The 23,244-nt window shown below is 31.0% G+C and overlaps 2 protein-coding genes across 2 annotated transcripts; both read right to left on the bottom strand.

Moving 5' to 3' along the window:
* Window positions 1–1,541: 1,541 nt before the first annotated feature.
* Window positions 1,542–3,917, bottom strand: LOC123226182 (alpha carbonic anhydrase 4-like). The gene is made up of 7 exons (XM_044650697.1): window positions 3,706–3,917; window positions 2,862–3,075; window positions 2,579–2,685; window positions 2,273–2,375; window positions 2,027–2,191; window positions 1,879–1,932; window positions 1,542–1,797 (listed from the first exon to the last, which is right to left on the bottom strand). Exons 2-7 carry the CDS (start codon window positions 2,976–2,978, stop codon window positions 1,729–1,731), a joined length of 615 nt encoding a protein of 204 aa, XP_044506632.1. The 5' UTR covers window positions 2,979–3,075; window positions 3,706–3,917; the 3' UTR covers window positions 1,542–1,728.
* A 16,746-nt stretch (window positions 3,918–20,663) lies between these two features.
* On the bottom strand, window positions 20,664–22,969 carry LOC123224742. Its single transcript, XM_044648442.1, has 2 exons — window positions 22,620–22,969; window positions 20,664–21,881 (listed from the first exon to the last, which is right to left on the bottom strand). The coding sequence occupies exons 1-2, from the start codon at window positions 22,699–22,701 to the stop codon at window positions 20,986–20,988; spliced, it is 978 nt and encodes a 325-aa protein (XP_044504377.1). The 5' UTR covers window positions 22,702–22,969; the 3' UTR covers window positions 20,664–20,985.
* Window positions 22,970–23,244: the final 275 nt, after the last annotated feature.

The raw sequence follows: 23,244 nt of genomic DNA, 5'->3' as shown, positions 1-23,244 counted from the left end.
TTTGAAAAAATTTTAATCCAAACTAAATAATTCGGTTTGCTTTTACAGTTTGATGCAATCTTCCTCCTCTTCTCCTCACCTTCTTCCTCTTTCTCCATCGAAAAATGCCCCAGTTGCTGGAGAAACGCATGTCAGTCTTTCCCATTTTCTGTCTCTTTCACATAAATAGAATAAGAATAAACTTGCTAAACTTATAAGATATTCATCCCATTTGAACAGGCAATTCCCATAGTCGGTTGCACGGGTGTGCACTATTTTTGTGCACAGTTACACACCTTGTCTAAAATTTTCCAACATAGCCTCATTTGATATGTTGACATGACAACCAATGAGCACATATGCGCCTTTCATGCACAACCTTTTGTGAGCTTAAAAATCCAATATAAATGCAATTTCAACACAACAATCCATACCATTTCAAATATACATAAAAACATTAACGAAAAATAGTATTTTGCCTATGAATATTCGTGTAGGTATTACATCATAATTAACACATTAGAATCTTATTATATAGTAATCATTGTTATCTTAATCTATCTTACGTAAAGCTTTAAATTATATACATCGATTAATAACAAAAAATCATATCAATTTTGGTAGTAGAATTTTTATTCGAGATACACTTTTTCATCAATCAAAGTTATCAAGACCAACCACTAGACAATAACCAATGATTATGTGATTCTTTAGCCCTTTCGTATTTGACAACTAATAATAGACATTGATAGACTTTCTAGCTCGTCACAATAATGTGACATCCACCTAATAAGGAATTCATTCAAAACCTTTTACAAATATTTCATTATTCCTGTATTTACAAAACAACAGAAAACTATCTTCACCTTCTTAATCATAATAATTTTTATTTTTGTAAATATTTTCTTTCAATTCAATTAAAATGAAAACAAGCTATTGAAATTTTATTTGAATTAAAAATCTTTAATTATCTTAATTTGATTATAATTTCTCCTTTCAAGAGAGATCATTGTTGAACTAGAAGAGAGACCTTAGATATAACTTTCAAAGTCAAAGTCAAAGTCAAAGTCAAAATCAAAGCCACATATATTGTATTCTCATCCTAAAAAGTATACACATAATAATAATAATCATGCCGTGGTTGTGGACATTCCAACAATTGGGTTGAACAATAATATAAACCCTATGTCTCATTTGCTTTATTTTGATTCATTCTTCTACATTGTTGTAACATAATAGTAGATACATCATAATTTTATCTTATTCTATTAGTTATACTTTAGTCTATTTTGTATAAAACTTTAAATTATACGTGTTGATTGATACAATCCTTTAGGTGCAAAAAAAAAAGGAAGAAATAAAAAAAAAAGAAGAAATTAAAAAAAATCAATGTAACCTAATCGGTTCTCTTTCTCTTCTTCAACTACTGCAAATCAATAAAAATAGAATTTTTTAAAGGATTTAATTTTAATATGTGGATAATAGACTTTGAATTCATACTATCATAATTAGATATTATAATTTATTCTTTGAACAGACGAAGATAAATCAAACATACCAAATCACAAAAACGGTAAACAACTCAGATATAACTCTTTGCATACTGATTTGATTAGACATCACATGTGCATAGGATGAGAAAAAAAAAAAAAACCAAATTTTTAGGCAGTAATAATGGCGGTGAAGTATCTCTTGTAGTCTTCCATAAAAATCACTGCATAAATTAACCTCTCAGTCTCAGCAATTCTCTCATGGCCTGAATAACCAAACTGCTCTTCCATTCAGTGGCTGGATTGGCCTTGCATTTTTCTCAAATCCCTGGAAATCAACAAATTTAAAATGAAGAACATGCTTTTTAAAATGGAGAATATGTTATTCAAATGACACTGCAGCACTTACATCTTCAACTTTTTCCTTCAATGCTCTTACTTGCTCCCTTGAAACTGTCCTCACCTTCATTAAACAATAGTATTTTACCAGAGTGCTTGAGTACATACCAAGTTTAATATTGAATTTTTCTGTTAATCATTTCCAACATTTAAGTTACCTTCTTCACTATAGTCCAAATCACGCCCTCAGTGCAAGGAGGCGTTGTGAGTGAGCCTATATATCTGTAGTACTTGCGGCTACCAAATTTGACCATTCCTGGATTAACATTTTTTATTTCTATTTCTTCTTCCTTTTCCCCTAGTGATTTTATGTAAGGGGAAAGCTGCAACAATGAGAGAAATAAAAAGTTAACGTCTGAAGAATATGGACAACTTCAATGAATAGCTGAAGAATAATATCACACCCTTGTAAGGAAAGCATCAGGACGGCCATATTTGTACACAATTCCGATCACTGCTTTCTTCTTATCAGAGCTTATATGAACCATATGAAGTTCCAAGGCATAACTGCAATTCAACAGAGTGAATGTAAAAACTGTTAAATATAATATATAATTTTATTCTAGTATACTATATTTTCTTATATTAACTGCAATCAGCTGTAATCCGTATGGTTCATTTTCATAGGATTAAATTTTTTTTTTCAGACTATATCGTAATTGTATATATTTGTGCAGTTACAATGAAATTAAGGGAGAAATGAAGCAAACCTTGAGCCATTAAAAGTATGCTCAGATGGGGTATGCCAGTGACACTGAACCAGTTTATAGTAAGTTCCGTTGATGTTAATTTGTCCTGCATCTCCTTTCCACTTTACCTGATCAATGCACCCACTCATTTCAAAATTAAAATTAATCAAAGTCTACCCACAAATAAATGCATAACTCAAGCAATTTTTGCCATAAAACATGCCAACACCTAATTTTATAAAAATATTAACACTGCTTAGAATAAAAAAGTAAAGGTGAAAGAATAATGATAGTAGTTGTTTACTGAAATGAAGTGTCCCTTATGCAAAACAGCAGGAGCTGAACTGTAGTCTCTTTTTAATTCGCCCAGACTTGGTGCAATTTTCAAACTTTGGCTAACAAGGTCAATTGGAGACTGCATTTTTCCATTTGCACAAGCTCGCCAATGGGGTTAATCTTGCCCCACATCTTTGGCCCTTTACCAGTCTTTTCACTATAGGAGAATGGAGTTTCATCGTCTGTTACATTCCAGGAAAACTTCAAATTTTAGTTCATCATGACCTTAAATTATTCATTTTTTAAATCTTTGTAATTCCATGCCTATCCTCCCTAGCATAAATTTACTAGAATGAAGAAGATTTACTAGAGTTTTTCCAAAATCCATAGTGGACAAAAAAGGAGAGAAAAACAAAGAGTAATTCTTCTTTTCTTCGATTGCAATTAATTAAGATACAGAGAAAAGGTGGTGACTAGTTTAAAGAAAAGAACCTAGTAATTAATAAAAAGGAAAAATTCCGATATGATCCTGTAAGTAAATAATCAAATCAAATCAAATTAAGAAGCTGATTCTTTCTCTATTCTAAAGCATGAATAAAGACCGAGATAAATCAAGAATACCCAACAGTTGCTGTCAAAATGGCAAAAAATGAACAAACCAATCTCTTCATGAAGATAAATGTAGTCAAATACTTAAATCGATAAGTCGAAAAGCAAATAACTTGATAGCCACAACAAGAACACAAAAGAAGAATGAAACAAGATCATGCATGCTAATTAAAAATGAATTAATATTAATAAATGCTCAGTTTCTGATAAGAAAATTTAACAAAGCATTCAAATGTGTGCATGAAGGGAGAACATTAACATACCATCTTGAGAAGAATAAGCAGAAACCAGACAAAGAAAATGGGATGAGAGAAGAAGAGAAATGAGGATGAAAAACAAAAAGGCTTTGTTGGTGTACAGCATGTTATGATGTTTGAGGTAAATGTAGGTTAAGTTTTCTCTTAAATGTTGATAGCTACTCATTATTTACAAGACATAAAATAGAAAGAAGAACAGGAAAGAATTATTCTGTGTGGTAAAGTTGGAAAGTTGAGTGGTGACTGTGTTTGTCTGTGTATATCACATGGTCTTACAGATTGATTTATGCTTTTCTACATGTATATATATATATATATCATTTATTTTCTTTTTCTTTCTAAACTGGCAAAAATATACAAAAGGAGATCAGGGATAAGCATGGATAGGGTCTATAATTTTGAAGGCAGTCTTGTTATTATGGTAGAAAATCTTTTTCCAAATCAATTAATATAATATCAAGCCCAAAATTAATCCCAATAAGATAATTTATTAGTTAAATTGTCATCCTTACCAATGATAAGTATTTAATAAGTTCTAAATCATCAAAAATACTGAATCAGTGCATATTTTGTGGGCTGTAATTTATTTATGGACAGGAACAATATTTGATCATGAAAATGGAAATAATCCAGTATGGAAACGTGTGTGCCGCGCGTTGAAAAATATAAATGTGTTTTGTTGCGGGGGCGGGGGATTCCATATCGCTTTAAATCCCAGTGGTGTCCGTTGCTTCATTCATTGTCATCTTGAAATTGACTACGCATAGTACATTTTTTTATTGTAAATTTTTTTCTTCGGCAAGTAACAAATTAAGATATTTGGGAGGCATTTAATTTAAATAATATTTTATTATTAAAATTAAATTATTAGTTTAAAAATAAATTATTTAAAAAATTACTTGGTATAAATAGTTATTATATTTAAAAAAATCTAATAGATCTAAATAATTATTTTGTTTGGTTAGAGATAATAAAAATGTATTAATAAATTATTTTTACTTAAATACCTTTAGATATAATTTTTCTAAAATTTTTTAATTTATTTATTATATTAATTAAAAATAAAGTTATTTTTATCCTAAAAAATTAATAAATAAGAATATAATTATAATTAGGTAATCTTTTAATATCTAAGACAAAAGTAGTAATCAAATTACTATCTATATTACCTGTCATATTGCTATTAATAATATAAGAGTACTATAATTTTTTATTACTGACAAATCAGACAAGATAATGTAAATAATAAAAGATAAATTATCAAAATAATTTTTATTATCTAGGAACCAAACAACCCCTTAGTATTGTAAATAAATTTCACTCATTAGATAATAAATAAATTCAAAATCCGGTCATTTTCTTTATCAATAAAATGATCTACATAATTTTATACACAAATAATAACATATCTTCATATAATTAATATTATTTTATCTCTAATTAAAAATTATTTAATTATATGATAATATGTCATTATTTAAATATAAAATTATACACTATTTGTACACATCACATTACTTTATTTGCCATATAAAGTTTCCATAGGAAGAGGAAATGATTATTAGCCATATAAATTCTGATATGAATTTATCTTGCTCAACAAGAACAGTCTTCCTCCTTAAAACAACCAAAGAACAAATCTCCTCCATCACCCTATTAGTATAAACGAGAAAAAAAAAAATGATATAAAAATTGTATAGGAATGATACAATGAATGGTTATAAAAAAAATGTTATAAAATTTAGATACTAAAAAAAAATGAAACATATATATACAAGTTTAATGCAATACATTATCAATGATACATTTTAAAAAATACGATATCATCAATCCTAATTTTAACTGTGTTCACGGACCACTTTGTTAACCAAGTTAGATGCAAGTTATGTAGATATCAGCTTCAAGAATAAATAAATACTTAGAAGTAAATATTAATAAAAAGAGAACCCTAAACCCTAAATTAAAAAAACTAGAGAAATTATATTATATCTCTAAAATTTTATCTTATCCTACATCATTTGTCCTAACTAAAAAGAATTCAATGTCTTAGTGATTACCTTATAAAATAGGATTAATTAAACCTATATTTTTTCATATATTGATCAAGACTGGACTCTAATATCAAATGATAGAGATAAAAATGATTTATTAGAGTATTATCAATCAAGTTTAAGTTTTCTTTACAACCAAATAATAAAGGCCAAAATCTATCATTGTAGGATTATTTAAATATAAATTTGACTAGAAATTACAACGGAGAGAGACGGGGAGGGGATTGTAATCCCCATCCTTGTCCCTACATGGGATATTAATTTTTATCTCTAGCTAGTGCCCGTTACAGAGATGAGATAGATTCCTCATTCCTTCTTCACAACAAAAATTCCTTTTTCATCCTCGCAGATTCAACACAAATCCACTCCTGCAAATTTAACACATCAATCACTATACAAACAATTTAACAAGGAAAAAAAACTTATATTCAGGGAAAAACCAAGGTGATGGAGGCCAACAAATCTCAGAAGATTTAGGAAATGATAAGAGCCACTCATTACTACCCTAAATAAATTCGCTAAACTTCTTTACAGGATGTTATGTCGTATATCAATATCATTCTAAATTAGTCAATCACCAAAACCTAAAAAATGAAAAAGAAGAATAAAAGAAATAAACAAAAAAAAAAAAAGAAAAGGTTTCTGATTTATATCTTTAAATTAAAATAATAATAATATATAGTATCAAAGAAGTAGACAAAAAGACAAGAAAGAAGATGAAATCCAAAATGGAGAACCAGACGGCAAGAGGAAGCTGGTATGTTGTGGCTGTACACTATCATGGAAAGAATGAAATGATTTAGATTTAAGGTTAAAAAATGGGTGGCAATTTTGTAATAAAAATTATTAAGTGTATATTTATTAGTAAATATACATTGAATTTAGGGCAATTCATAATATATTAGATTTAGAGTAAAGAGTGAGGAGCGTTGGGTTGAGGCAGGGACACACATATTCTTGTTCCTGATTGCGAGGATTTTTTTCATCTCCGTCTCTATGGTTATCAGAGAATCCCCTTTTTGATAGGGTCAGGGACCCTAAAATCGGTTTGAAATTATCATCCCTGAATTTGACAAAGTAATAGGTTTATTATCTTGATTAGGTTACTAATGTAAAGTATTGTTTCTAAGCATCAACAAATTTTAAGGATAAAATGATGAGTTGATAGTGAAAAATAGAAATCAAAAAGAAAAAAAAAAAGAGATTATAAAGGATTTTCGATTTTGAAAAAGAAAAAAAACAGAACTTATCACTGTTTGGGTTGAGCTTTACATATTTTATGTAAAACATCATCATTTATGCCTTGTAAAATAACATTGTTTTATCATTTATAATTTTTTTTTTTTAAATATGGCAACATATAATATAGATGTTTAATATGGAAAACATATACAATATGTGTTTTATATATATTTTAGGTTCAAAGATATGACCAAACATGTATAAAATGGTAAAATCTAGCAAACACATATAATACACTAATAAAACGCAAATGTACTAACTAGGCTCATTACCACAGTTTGAGTTTTGAAATAACCAAAGACAAAGCCTCCATCAACAACATGACTTATTTGAGTTTAAATTTTTAGTTTATGTCTCCTTTAAATTTGAATCTATAAATGTGTATATATATGTGAACAATCATCTGTAAATGCAACAATAAATCAAAGGGAAACATAGAATTTCTTTTGCCATTCTTTCCTTCCTTATTTCCTAACCAATTTCAGTTTCTTTTCCTTCTCATTTTCTCTTCCATTCTCATTTTGTGTCAGAGTAACCAAGACAAACCATTGTCAGTCTTGCTTTTTTCTATTAGTCTATTTCTATTCTGCCTGATTACCTTTCCAACCAATTCTAACCTTTCATTTGATTCATTACAAATGGCCACTCCAATTTCCTCCCCCTAAACAAATACTGGCTCTCCCTTCACACAACCAAACATTCTTTCAACTACCTTTTTACTTTCCCACGTTGTCTCGTCCTTCGCTATTGGAGAAAAAAATTGATGACTTAAATTATATGGTCTGGAAAACATTTTTATTCCTTTTTTTTAAAGCCAACCACCTTATGTCTATTATAGATGGTTTAGAGTGTCCACCAATCAAGTTTTCGCCCTTTTTATCTGATGTCACTCCATTGTCAACCATTCCTATCCCTAATCTTGCCCGTACAACTTAAGTCACATGTGATCAAACCACACTCGACTTGTTACTAGTAACTTCTTCAAATTCATTATAACCCATTTATCAAACCACTACCTTTATAACTCTGTTTACCACCCAAGCTACCTCTCTTTGGATGCAACTTCAAGCCATTCGAAAAGGCAATTGGTCGGTCATATGTTTAATACAATTTTCAACAAGTAGTTATCATCATTAATCAACTTCAACAGTTGGTGAAACAATTTCTAACAGCAAGTATCACATCTATCTTTTTAAAGGCCTTGATATCGAGTTTTCTACCCTTGCCACTACCACATATGTTCATACCTAAACCTAACCACTAACTTGTAATGCCTACACAATCTAAAACACCTAGAAGTATGCCTAAAGGTTATTTTAATCTTTGTCTTATTGTTTTGGATTGTATCTATATTTCTTGAAAGCTTCTACAACCATACACATCAAGGGTATATGTCCATACGTGAGTTAAGAAAGGTTAAATGGTCATTTCATGTATGGAATATGAATTGATTAAGTAAAGAAGGTTATACAATTGTGCATATTAGAGACGCATACCCGTACACCTAATGATTTTGTAGTAGTATTAGTTATTACGATATACGTCTATGTATAAGGAAGTATTGGAATTTGAATTTTGGATAGAGGATCATTGTAACATCCCTCCCTAAAAGTAATACCTTTCGAAGGAAAAATGTTATGAATTAATATCTGGAGTGTCTATTTTTTTTTTTTTAAAAATACTTTAAAATGAACTCATCACTAAAAGTGTTTAGAAATTATTCTAAGAAAATTGAAAATCTGAAAGCGAACAAAAGATGTATATATCTTATGTAAAAACTCATCTAAAAACGTTTGAGATCATAGAGTAATTGTATACATGCCCTTAGATACAACTATACAACTATCTGAATAGGACAAAAAATCAACAATATCATATGCATGTAACAAAAGCCATAGGTAACTAGCCCCAGCCTAGATTTATCTTTGCTAATCTAACCCTACTCGCAACTACCTCGATTACCCGTATCTACAATCATGAAAGAAAAGGAAGTGAGAGACAAGAACATTCAATAAAGGGAAAGAATTAAGTAAACTATCTCCTTTCTTATTCTAAATCACCCCTTGGGACTCAGTCTCACATCATAGCCTCCTCAAGGAATCAAAAGGATAATCTAGTTCATCATTTACTATTTGGGTCACACATTATCCCATCTGGTGTCTATTTGACACTTTCTGGAAGTTGACTACAGGGATTTGACACTTTTCTAAGCTTGAGCTCTCTTCCTTTTTCTCACTATGCCATTTTTGAAATTGAATTGTGCTCTACTACAAGGGGACCCTAGTACAGGTCTATGTTCTACTATAGACATATCGTACTGCGGGCGGTGTAAAGTGCCCTCTCATAGTTCGTAGCATGTATGTGTGTTTTATCTCTTACTAATTTTGTTTCCATCTAAAACTATCCATGACCCCTAAATCCTAAGCCCCAAATTCATTTTCTTGATTTTCTTTCTTTCCTTTTCCTTTTCTTTTTCTCTTTTTTCTTTCCTTTCTTCATTTTCTTTTTCTCTCTTTTATTTCCTTTCTTAATTTTCTTTTTCTATCTTTTATTTCCTTTCTTCATTTTCTTTTTCTTCTCATTTTCATACAAACTATATATCATTCAAAAAAGGATTCAAAGAGCTTTTCAACAAGCTATAACAACACTCATGATTCATCAGATAAGAAAGTCAAAACATAGGATGAAATTAGTGGCAAAAAACTGTATTTACTATTTATTTGGTAAGACAGTCTTTTGTTCATGTAATTTAACATTCCAAATGGTCTCTAATTCATACAACTTATATATCATTGAAAAGAGGATTCAAAGAGCTTTCCAATAAGCTATAATGGAACTCATGATTCATCAGATAAGACAGTCCAAATGTAGGATGAAGTCAATGGCAAAAAACTGTATTGACTGTTTATTTGATAAGACTATCTTTTTATTCATGCAATTTAACAGTCCAAACAGTCTCTAATTTATACAAGCTATATATCATTGAAAAAAGGATTCAAAGATCTTTTTAACAAGCTGTAATAGTATTTATGATTCACCAATAAGGCAATCAAAACATGAGATGAAATTAATGGTAAAATTGTAAATATTATCTAACTCTCTGTCATAAACAAAATCACACACATAGATACCCTAAATGGCAAAACAACATTTCTCAACTTAAAAATCATCATTTATAACATAGAGCCAAGTAACCAAAAGCATAAAACAGGAAACAAACCAACGATAATACCTCTTACCTTATTTTAAGTCAATCTTTACAAGTTGGCTTTCTCTTCTTTGTCTTGCTTCTTTTATGACCAAAACCACCTTAAATCAATACAAAAACACACTAACATATTCATATAACATGCACCTAATATATATAAACATAGGTAAAGGGAAAGGAAAGAGATCTTTTGGTTACCAAGGCTTTCAAAATGCTTTCTCTTATTTCCTTACTTATCTTCTAAAACTCTTTCAAATCACCCACTTTTCTTCAGAAACATAACAAAAACATGAAGAAAGTTGCTTTCTTCTAGAAGAGATGAGAGAAGATGGAAAAAGGCTTAAAGTGTTTCTTTTTTTTTGTCTTTTATCTCTTTAGATATATATATATATATATATATATATATATATATATATATATATATATATATATATATATATATAACAATTACAAAAAGATATATATACACCCATATACATTTGAACATATATATTTAAAATTGAAAATATCTCAAAGTAGAGCCAAAAGACATAAATACCTCTGAAACGTATCTGAGGGTATTATAATCATATGATTATAGATTATGACTTTCACCATAAAATCACTAGTGTGATCATGCATAAAGGTTGCAAAACCATATGTGGCATTATTTAGTTAAAATAAAAAGGGTGAACTAGTTGATAATGTCATTTTTTGGATTTTGTCATATTATAAAGCAAAAGAATGAGTTTGTAAGAGTTCTGAAGGAGCACAAATCGCTAGAAAGTTGTTGAAGTCATCGAGTATGCCACAACCATGTGAAGATTATAGCTTCATCAAAATCCAAGTTAGTATGGTGATTCTTTTGTTTACGGAATTCAAAACTGGGTGAAAAAGGCATGTTGTGGTGTTTTGTTAAGATTCTATTGATACTATATAGTTTTGGCCATACTTAGTAATGCTTATAACATGTTTATAATTAAAAATAGTGTAGGAGAATGCTTGATGACACTGTTATGATAAATCAAGACATAGGCTTATTAATCTATGTTATTGGATGCATGAAATGTGGTTTTGGGATTGTAGTGATTAATTTTATATGTTTTAAGCCATATAAGTAGATTTGAATGGACAAAAAATGCTAAAAATAGTAGGGTTGATGGCAATGCATGATCGTACACATAGTGGTGCACGACTGTACACACTTTAGGAAGAAGATGAGTTACTCCTGTATAAAATTGTATGCCCATAGATATAGTGTATTAAGGTCATGTATGGTCATACATTATGGGGTGTATGCTCATACATGGCATTTGAGGATGCACAGTCATGACTTCAAGAGTATACGCCCGTGCATAACCTTTTAGATGTACAGGTTAAGTCATGTCTATACACAATAGAGAAGGATGATTTTACCTCTATGTTATGTATTAGAATGAGGATAATGATAGAATAACCCTATTAGAGGAAAGTTAAGGCAATTAGTAAGTCAAACATGTTTGACTATATGGAAAACAACACAAACCTTAATTGAAGTAAATTCGAGTCAAAATTTAGAAAAGTGATAGGATAAGATAAACATCAATTTAGCCACATATTGTGTGTATGAAAGCAATAAGGCTAAAGCTAAATACCTATGAGATGTATCATCCAGTCGACACCAAGACACTATAGTAGTTCATTTATATTCAAATATGCATGATATGAGAAAGTTGCACTAGTTTAGTTCTTTACATGGTTAACGAGATACTTCACATACGTGTCTATGATAGGGTTCATCTAAGGATGGCTAATAGCTAGTAATCTTGTAACTATACGTACAAAAAAAGGGAGGAACTACAATTAGATTTCTCATGTGACGAGGGTGTCGATGTTTAATTAGCTTAGAGCCTGATTGGTATAATGTTATGTGCATTAGTAGTAGTAGACATCTGGGGTGTTGTTTAGTATGCTTTCATATGACATTAAGGATGTCGAGATTAGGAGATGATATTCGATTAATACTAAAAGCTTAATACTAGTCATTTGAGATAATAATGTCTATAGATATAGAGCATAAGTATATTAAAGTATATAAGGATAGACCTCTAGGATGTCAAAAAACATCTAAGGGTAGACCATAAGTATATTAGATTTCAATTCAGCTTTGGAATGCCAATTAAACTTATTTTATTCAAGGTGTTAAGAGGTCACCTACTTTTTTAGTGTTATAACACTTGTGTGTTCTTGTGTTTGTGCAAGTAAACGAGGTGAGTAGCAGGACTTGTGAGGAACCAATACTCTAGATTATGGATTTTGTATAAGGAAAGGCATTATAGTCATTTTAGTTTATGTATTTTATTTCCAAGTTTGAACTATGTATTTTCAGTTATGCATACTTCTATTATAGTTTTAGATTTTATACATTATGGATGATTTGATTTGATTTATATGATATGATGAAGACTTATTCTATTAAACATGTTTGACACCTTTTTACATATATTTCAAAATTATTATTATGTCATGCTATACGTATAAGTTGTTATCCATTGTTGAGTAAAGTAAAAATTTTAAGTCAACATGCCTCTTCAGATTCATATTGCCTCTAAGGGTATGTATTTGGAAAAGATGTTACATTCATAATGTCAAATCATGATTTTAAAACCTAAGAAGGTGTTTTAAGGTCATAAGTCTAAATGTGCATAAGTTAAGTAGCCTTTCATGCAATGATGATTGTTTTTGCATGTCGATCACTATAAGTAAATTTTAACCTATATTAAGATTGTAGTACATGTAGCTAAGTCATTGTACTTGAAATTAGTCAGAGAGGCTCAAGGAGTCCTTATTCCAGAGGCAAGCTAACTAGTGACTCAAGGAAAACCTCAAATATAGCTATCATAGATAGCTCAATTATCAGACATAGTATACAGAAGGTTTTTTTGGGAAAACTAAGAGGCATTTTAGAGTGTCAAACACTTAGTTAAGGTCTCTCTAGTTGATGAGCACCAACCTTAACATGACAAAGTTATAAGTGATGTAGATAAAGTAGTAGGTGGTGACATAGTAGTTGGTTAACCTCACTGCAACCAGATTATGTTCACACAAAGCTAATCTTAAGAAAACTAACTAGTTGACAAGAGATGAATGACAATGCTAGCAAATAGAAATGTAACACCATGACAAAGAAAACTTCATATGCCTTTCATGCGAAGACTATATGTTATTGCTTGTAACTAGAACTGCCAACCTTACTTGACAATAATGGTTTTTCTTTCGAACTAGTACTTCACCCTATTTCAGAGTTGCTATATTGGTTTAGCATCTTTGGGTCTCATCCATATTTTTATTTGCCCTTCATAATAGATAGTATGAATATATTCCTTGATAAATATCAAACTTAATAAGGGTTCAATGTGAACTTGGTGAGTAACTAAGGGTGAGAGCTTTGGAACATCTCTCATGCTTGAAACAAGTTACAATGTACCTATTGGACAAACGTTGTCCTAGTGGGATGATTGGCTTCTAGTATTAAAAGTAGGGGAACCTCTAAGAGGGCCACAACATAATAACATTACAATCTCATCCATTTTTAAGTCCCATAGAAGAAACCGTGTATCCTACTCACAAATTATAATTATGTAAGTTGTAGCAATGAACAAATATGAGGAATTTAAAGCATAAAGGTAATTAGAGGCTAAGGTTAGCAAAAAGCGAAATATATATCATAGTCATTGTCATGCTCACATATAATTAAGTAGCTAGTGAAGAGTTATATCAATTTAACCTAAACCTACTCAAAGGCATTTAAAATTAATTTAAAATAACTAAAATGATCTTGTATCGTTATCTTATTGTTATCATCATTTTTTGCCATATATCTAATTTATGTTCTTTAAATCATAACAGTAAAATGGTTATTAAAATAATTGAGGTTTCCATTACTTTAGCCAAACTTTTTATTTTTTGTTATTACCCTAATCAATAGGGGAGGTGTTTGATTTTCATATCGACATAAAAAGGACATTCACTCTGATCAGAGGTTAACAAGTCAATTCTTTAAACCTTAGTTAGCCTGGTAATTGTTAATGGACACTTAAAGACCAAACTTCAATTGTCCTTTTAGTCTTTTGACTTTCATTATCATGTTCTATGTAAGATTAATCAGAAAGAGCAAGGGCCACTAATACTACAATATATACAATGGCCAAATTCTCCAATTATCATCCTTTGAGGCTAACCTTAATTTCTTATAGATGTTTTTATTCAAAGTTCCATGAAAAGAGAGTTAAACTACTGAATTATTAATTTCATATTTGAAACGGTGGAATAATCATTTTGTGAATAGCTACATTTCCAAATTGGACAAAACCACAAATAATGGCATCATAAATAGACAAAGGTATAATCCTACTAGACAAAACCCCAACTTACTATGGTTGATCGGGTTCTATAGTAAACCAATTGTCTTACTATAGATAGTGCCTTACTTTAAGTGGTATAAGAAGTATATCACAGATGCCCCCTCATAACGACCCTAAGACTTGTATCGCTAACTAAGGTACAATCAGACTATGCATGCATGCTAACTCAAACTAGCTAACTATAAGCTCGTGGCATTTTCACCTCTAAGCTAGCTAACTATAAGGTACCATAATGAAAAAGAATGATCACCTTTCTTGGGAAAGTCAATTATGGTATCAATGCATCGTAGTATTAAGTGAATATTCATGCTTTACATGTTAAGGAATGAGATTCACTTATTCCCCATTCCCACATTGAGTAACAATTACATGTTCATGGTGTGCCATTATCCAAATAGAATTTTGGGTCTTACGCTTGAAAACACCTTTTTACAATCTTAGTTTAGGGAGTCCTTGGTAGGAAGCAATAGATTTAGGGTATGATATTGGAAAAGATTATGCTTTTTTTTTTTCCCCATAAACATTTTTGTCATTTTGTCTAATGGCAAAAATAGTCAATAGTCATTGGAGAGGTTTGTACTCCCTATTAGAGTTGGTGCTCCAAAACTAATACTCTCAATAATATAAATCCATGTTAATTCATATTTAGATATCTTTGAGTGGAACCCTTTATCTGTTAGTGTTATGTTTACACATATACGAAGATAAATGTTGTTAAGTTGTAGAACTGTGATGAGAGGATTAAGATGTAACTTGATCATAGGTGGCCAATCTAAAAATGTCTATAGCCTTAATATTATCTTGACTAAGGGTACAAATAATATGATAAGACTATCATAGAGTTAACGACCTTATGAAAAGGTAGCTATATATCTCATGTGTTAAGGTTTTTGGTGTTAAGGTTTTTGGTGTCAACTTGTTGCAACACATGGGTGCATGTTAACTACATGTTCACTAGACTGACCTACTAGAGTATCATGTGCATCAGTCGACTTAGTTTGACACTAGCTTAACATAACCTTTTTTAAGGCTATCAATATAGTAGTTATTGGCTATGTTGAAAAACATATCAAGGTTATGGAGAATCGAAATTCGATTCATCACTCTTTAGTATAAGAGTAGATATCTCACCATGTCATTTGGTTATGACAACATATTAAAAATCTATGGCCGTAGTGAGAACGTTGGTGCCCAATCCAACTTTATTAGGTTATTGCTTTAAAAAAATATTAATATCAAGGAAATATGAGGTAGACACTACTTTTATACCTTATTTTTAATAAGATATTGATTGATGAAAGGACTAAATACACAGTAATTGTATCATCGAAAGGTTAACATAAGTCTTCTGCTAATTCTCTATTGTTTAGGTCGTAATGATATCTTGTTGGAAACCGCTCATCATTGGCTTACTAATTGTAGATTAAGCAAGAATTTATTCATTGTCAATCGGATAAGGAACTTATGAGTCTAACACAGTAAAGGGTTGATAACCATAATTAAAAGGTTATAGACTTATTACATATAAAGTGAATCACACCTAAACACCATGATTTTGAGCTCTATTAATGAATAACATGGATGTAATTATATCATGATAGATTTCTCACTCATTGTTGAACCTAATTACAAGAATTAAAGCATTAGGGTGAAACAGTAATAATTTTAGAATAAATTCAACATATTTATATTATTATGAGGCCTAGTTGTCCCACCCATTGAAATTAAGAGAAAAATTCTGTTAATTCAATTCTCATTATTTGTTCAAAAAAAGCAATCCAGTAGTTACCTAAGCCTTTTGACACCCTTGGCACATTCTTATGTTCACAATTGTTTCTTTATAGATGACTAAAGGCCTTAATATGTTGTAGAGGTTTGTGTAAAAAGTTAGAATCAAATTCAATGTGAATTTCCATAAGAAATAGCCTTCAAACATAGGTTTGAATTCGAATACCCTTTCTATTATAACACCCCTAGATCCTTGGGGATATATTTTCTAATCATTTTTTTTTTGTTTTTAATGTATGTTTCCACTACCATAATTGTTATTAAATCGATCGAAAAACCATAAAACTCCCAATATGATTAACATTTAAAGGTGACTAGGGTCATTGATAGTGTTATCAGACTAGCAATGTCTATTTGTTTGATGCCATTTGTTAAATCACCAATGTCATTGTTTAGTTTTGCTATCACGTTAGATGTTATTTGCTACGCTTCAACTAGTAAGGCAAGTTAGTTTCCAGTGACAAGATCAAGTGGTCTTAGAGGAGTGACATTATGATTGAAGTTGGATTCTTCATAAACTTGGTTACTCAAGGCTTTTTTGTTCCATTTTCCAAGAGCCATCTACAAGAGTGTTTTGTGTGGCAAAGGATTAATGGAAGATAGGTATTTTGTTGGATAACCAACAAAAATTTTTCTCAAAGGGACTCTTCCTTTAATGTCAAATTATTGATACAAAAATTTGTACCAATAAGAAATTCACAAGGCTAGACCTTGCACAAGGAAAGGATAATGATAATTGAAATTAGCAATGTAATTTCATGTTTACTAAATAGGGTGATAAGTGGAAGTAATGGTAGTGAGTAAACAACCCTATGTTAGTAATGAAAACATGAGGTTTATAATATGGTTCGACCCATTGTTTAAAAACCTACACCCATAGTTTTGTTATTTATGTCTATAGGAAATGTTGACAAAGTTATTATAAGTAATACAAACAGTATTCCTAAGAAAAATTTGGAGTCAAACCCTTTTACCTTTATTCAATCGTTTACATTTATAAGACAAAAAAGTAGCATTATACATAAATACACTACCTTACTTTCTTAATACAAGAAGGAGTCTATATATTTATTCTAAGACTAATCCAATGGAATTAAGACTATTACATCATTACATAATCCCAATTTTGCATGAAATGATAGTTTTCGTATGTATACAAAAGATAGAATAATAAGATAATTTCATAGGTACTAACGAGTTAAATTGTCTAGTTGTATCCCCTTTGACATTTTTGGGTGAAGATATTTCTATTTACACTTTGAAATGACCTATGAATAAATGACATTTTTGGTTGTTAATTGAGTAGTTTATTGCATTTCATAAGTTTGACCAAGAATGTAACAACTATAAGTAAGACCAAAGGTATTTTATCATTTTTCCTTGTTTTAAATTGAGTTAATTAATGTTCTTCAAAGTGATACGTGCCCATGTATAGAGGTATACACAACCATGTATCGTTAACAAATTTGAATTTCTCAGATAAGATTAGAATCATGACAAGATTAGGTGTTGCCTTAGTTACGTAACATGACAACACTTATGTTCTGTAAATCCATGCTCGTGCGTCACATTCGCGAGGCAAAAATAAAAACATGGTAAACCTAATTCTCTCATTTTTTTTTCACCCCTAGTTGCACCCAAATAAGAGAGCAATGAAAGGGGAGACTTCTAATTGCTAGAAAAGAGCTATTGATTGTTAGAAACATCGCAACCTTGCAAAGAGCTTGCTTGATCATTGGAAGACAAGTAAGTGGTGGTTCTTGCCCCGTTTAAAATTGTTAAAGTGTTTATTATTGTTGTGATCACATGGTGGCAATTCTAAAAAGCATAAGGGTTTTTTATAATCCAATGACCATATTGTATATGTGATTTTGGTTAAAAGATTGATGTTTTAATGTAGTGAACAAATTTTCTAGGTTAAAACCAAGTTTAATTAATGTATAAATTGATATGCAATGCCTTGAGTATCTTTAAATGCTTTTATTTCATAATGAACTGCTTCAACATAGTTAGTTTGATGTTAAAATAGTGCAATATTTGCATGAACTATATTGGTTAAAGTATGAATCATTATAGAAATGTTAAATTGAATGAACCCTTATTTATTGATGATGATTGTCGATGATTTGATTAGTTGAGCAAGTTTGTATGATTATAATTATGAACATCTAATTTAGAGTGAATAGAAACATGTTTATGTACAGTTATATGTGCTTAGATTGTAGGTATCTGGTCAAAATTCATAGAATCCATGGGTTTTGTGATCTTTATATTGTGACAGATGATCATGTATGACCTCATACACATACTACAATTTTTGTGCACTCGTTCTAAGAAAAGTCATACACAATCATGTGGTATGAAACACACGTTTGAAAGTAACTTTTCAAAAGTAGATGTCGTGCTTAAAAAGAGGCACATAAGGGTCTACCTAAGGCACACACTCGTGTAGTTAGTTAAAATACTGTTTTACCCCTAGTTCAATATAGGGAAGGGGAAGAAGAAGAAGAAGGAAATAATAAGAGACTTTGGTAAGAAAGACAAGCCAAATAAAACTAGAAAGAGTGTTCGACTATGTGGAAGATGACATAAGACCTTGACTACATTAGATCTAGGTAAAAAATAAGAAAAGTTGAGGAAAATGGTTCACATATAAATAACCACCCATGTGTGCATAAGTGAAAAGATACGTGAAAGCAATAGGGTTGGATACCTATGGGATGTATCATCCACTCGGCACTAAGATGGATAGCCACTCATTTCATTTCAAGTGTGCATGGTAAGGGATTGTGGCCTTTTAGACATTTTCTCATGCGGTTAACGGGATGCATCATATATGTACCTATGGTAGGGGTCATCCTATGATAGTTTAAACAACAGTTCTGATTAGCTTATGTGATAAGGGAAGAGACTACTACCAAATTTTTTTCCGTGTCACTAAAGTGTCCCAGTCAGCTAGCTTGAGAGGCCATATAACATGTGCACAAGACACAATAGATAGCGACATACAAAGTGTCTTGTACTTTAACAAAAAATTAGATATGTCGATTTTAACTTAAACCTGAATAACCTTTATGGATGACCTATATCAAGGCACTAGGGTGTTGAGTTGTGACCACATCTAGATTTACAAATGAAATATCAGGTTTATCAGTTTTATGAGTATTCTAAGTGTCGAAAGGCCATTGACTTACTGAGTGTTTTCACTCACACATTTATTTTTATGGTTTTACAAGTAGAGGTGAGTAGTAAGACATGCATGAGAGCTAGTAGTCCAACGAACAGCCGCATGAGGTTGAGGAGCATGAAAGCCATTTTTTATATATTTCTTTATACTCATGTATTGATGACATTCAGATACAATTTGATATTTGTTTATGCACATTAACTACTCTAATTGAGATTTCAAACATTTCTTTCATTTTTAAGTTTTAATAAATGAGGTATTTATTCAGATTTTACCTTTTTTCACGTTTGAGTATTTATGATCCTGTATTAAATTACAAGGTTTTAAATTAAATAGTCCAATCGTGTATATCTCTTCAGATCATATTTTAGGTAAAGATATATATCTAGAGAGGAGTATTACAAAGGAAGAGTTTTATCATATAATAACTGCAATAAACGTGCAGTTGCTCAACCATCTGAGGAAGATGGCAATGAAAAAAAGGGACAATTGGTGATGGTTCCAAGGTGGGGAAAAGAAAAAAGAAAAACTATTGCAGGGTAATACATGGTTAGAGGCAACTAAGATAATAGGGAATAACTTATTAGTTTATGAAATAATTGGTTTTTACTCCTTAGTCATAGGTAGAGGGTTTATTCTAACAAATATCCTTAATAAATATATATGTAGAATGATATTTCTCTAAGTGAAAGCTTAATAAACATTAAAAGTTATGTATACAACAGATATCTAAATGGCATGTCTATTATCAGGGAATGGAAAATGGATTTCCAATTATGATGTTTAGTTTCTGGAGATATATCAAGAACGAGGATTATAATTATCCATTTGAAGATTGGAAGAACTAAGAACTATTATCAACACATCTTGAAATTGACCCACTCCATTTCCGCCAAGATGCACTGACCTATGTGTCTCAGAAAGGGTAGATCGTTAATACGGCAATACAAAGTAGTATTCAATAAACCTAAATGCCAATCACTTTTTGTCAAGAAAATCTTCATGGAAAAGGAAATATTTGCTCAAATAATCCACCATTTGCTACCTCATCATCACTTCATAGACATGGTGAAGCAAATGAAATGGAGAAATTATAAGATGGAAACTAGATGAATGAATATCGTTTAAGGATAATGTAAATGTAATACACCATTACACTTTGTGACAGCAAACAATTCACACTTCTCTGAAAACTTCAAAGCAATAGCCAAAATTTTGGATGAGAAACAACAAAACTCAGCACACGGCAAAGCAGAGGAGGGCTTAGCCTAGCTAGTTGGTATCATCCTATTATAATATGTACTTTTAATCAATACTCTCAACAACCAAACAAACCTAATGCCAAAAATCAATTAGTAAATACTCTACTACTGTGTTACATACTTGTATATATGCTTACAAAATTTGTTTCCACCAACCCCATGAGAATCATGCTTTGCCAAATCCAGCATGACTTACTGGTCCACAAGCATTCATCGAGTTCCACTGAGTTGAAGAATGTTTCTCATCCATAAATTGTCTTTCATAAGAGATATTTGATCTCTTCCATTCTCTTTTATTCCTCCATTGACGATCCATGTTATACTCATCTCCATGAAACCTTGAGGTTTTATACCTTGACATGTACCAACCTGCACTTTCTCTCTTCCGACTATTCCCATTCCATGTTGTTCCCCAATCCACACCATTTCTTCGATCATTTAGATTTCTCAATTCATTATAAGTATTGTCCCAGGCATTACAATTATTATCCTGCTGATTCCATCCCCATGACTCATTCCAGTAACTTCCCCATCCATCATCTTTCTTAGTTCCATTACAAGAAGCACAATTATTTTCCCAAGAATTTTCCTCATGACCAGCATTCTTGGTAGAATGCCCATATCCAGTAGGCAAAAACAAATCAGTATCCTGCTTAAAATTCTCTTCAGCATCACCCCACCCTGTGCTTGAAAAAGACTGATTAAAGAGGAGTGTGCTATTAAGAATCACAACATTCTCATCCCTATCTACCTCCTCAGGAACCTCAGGCTCCCGTTCCAAGTCCAAAAGCAATTCAGGGTCAATGTTAGCATTCCAATCAATTTCATCAATATAGATATTGGGATCAGGCAATGATATATCACAGGGAAGGCCATTAATCTGAGCCCAAAATCGATTTTTCGCATTATAAAAAGCCTCTTCACCAGCAGAGTCATTCCAGCGAACCACATTATCATAAAGATACATAAACCTCTTTGTTTCCAAAAGCTTTCTCCATGGAACAGAACCAATTGAAGCACAGAATTTTTTCTCCCAGGAAGGCACAGTAGGTTGCCAACTAGCTGGAAAATAAAAGACTTGTTATGTTTCGCCATCATGAAAACTTACCCGGAAAAAAAGTAATAACCCACGTTATCATATCAAATTTAGGATTGAAACAAATTACTTATTTCAATGGATATTACATAAAAATAGGGGAAAAAAGGGGCAATTTTTGATGTATCAAAATATTAATTTTTTAGTCCTCAGTGTCCTTCACATATGACTAACAGCACAAGTAAAGTTGTACTTCAAAATGAAAGCATGAAAGCCGATATTTTTTGTATAAGTTGTATTTTTTGAAGCTTTTGATAACGATTAAACACAATTCCGGAGGCTAAAACTAGACAGACATAAAATGATGAAAACGTTTCCTGATTTGGAATTAAAATTAGTTCCATATTTGATAAAGAACAAACTTTATAGTAGAAAATGTAGAAACGCTATAAAATCTCAACACGAATCAACAAGATTCATTATAAAGCACAAGCAGATCATCTTATAAGCCTAAACTACAACTTCAAATCAATTAATAAACGTCCGATCAAACAGAAGGCATGATTTTCTATTCTTTCTTCTTCCAGAGAACCATCGTAAAATAGCTAAACATCAATTACATATAAACAATTGAACACAATATATATCAACATAAAACGGCAGCGATTAAACTAAGAAAGAAGCCAGAAAATTAAAAGAAAAGAAAACCCCACTTACTGAAACTAAAAACAAAATTAAAAAAGAATCCTGGAAGAAATATATACCTTGAGGTGGCTTTCTGGGGTGTGATCGTTGGGGTTCTTGATGACGAAAATCAGGTTTCTGTCTCCTCCAAGTGGTGTCCATTAACGAAAAAGCAAAGAAAATAAGCGGAGAAGAGTTAAAAGAAAGAAAGAAAGATATAGAAAAGAAAACAATAATAAGAAAATTGGCCAAAGAGGGAAAGAAATTTGGTGGTGTAAGGGAAGAAGCGAAAATTGAGGAAGGGTTAAAGGATGATCACATAAAAGGAAAGTTGATTTGAACGCTTTTTCGGTTTCTGGTAAATAACAAATTTTAACAAGAAAGCCCCTTGCTTTTCGATTCAATTACGTGTTTGTGTTGAAGTTGTGTTCCTAAGCTAAGCACAGAACCATTCACGCTCCAATTTAATGGAGGTGAGGTTGGGCCGTATCCCCACGCACTTCTAGTCATACATTACCGCCACGTCATTGTTTTTCTTTTTCTTTTTCTTTTTATTTTTAGTAAGAAAATATATTCTGAGTTGGAATGATAGAGGAGGATTTATTTAAAAGAAAAATATGGAAAGATTTTTTTGAAAGATAAATATATCCTTAAAATCATGTGATTTAAGGTCAATGCTCTTATTGGAATAATAAATAATTTATT

Source organism: Mangifera indica, chromosome 9 (genome assembly GCF_011075055.1).
Source record: "Mangifera indica cultivar Alphonso chromosome 9, CATAS_Mindica_2.1, whole genome shotgun sequence".
Lineage (NCBI taxonomy): Eukaryota > Viridiplantae > Streptophyta > Magnoliopsida > Sapindales > Anacardiaceae > Mangifera > Mangifera indica.
The sequence above is the reverse complement of the archived record's forward strand: the minus strand, read 5'-3'. Positions and strand labels throughout refer to the sequence as shown.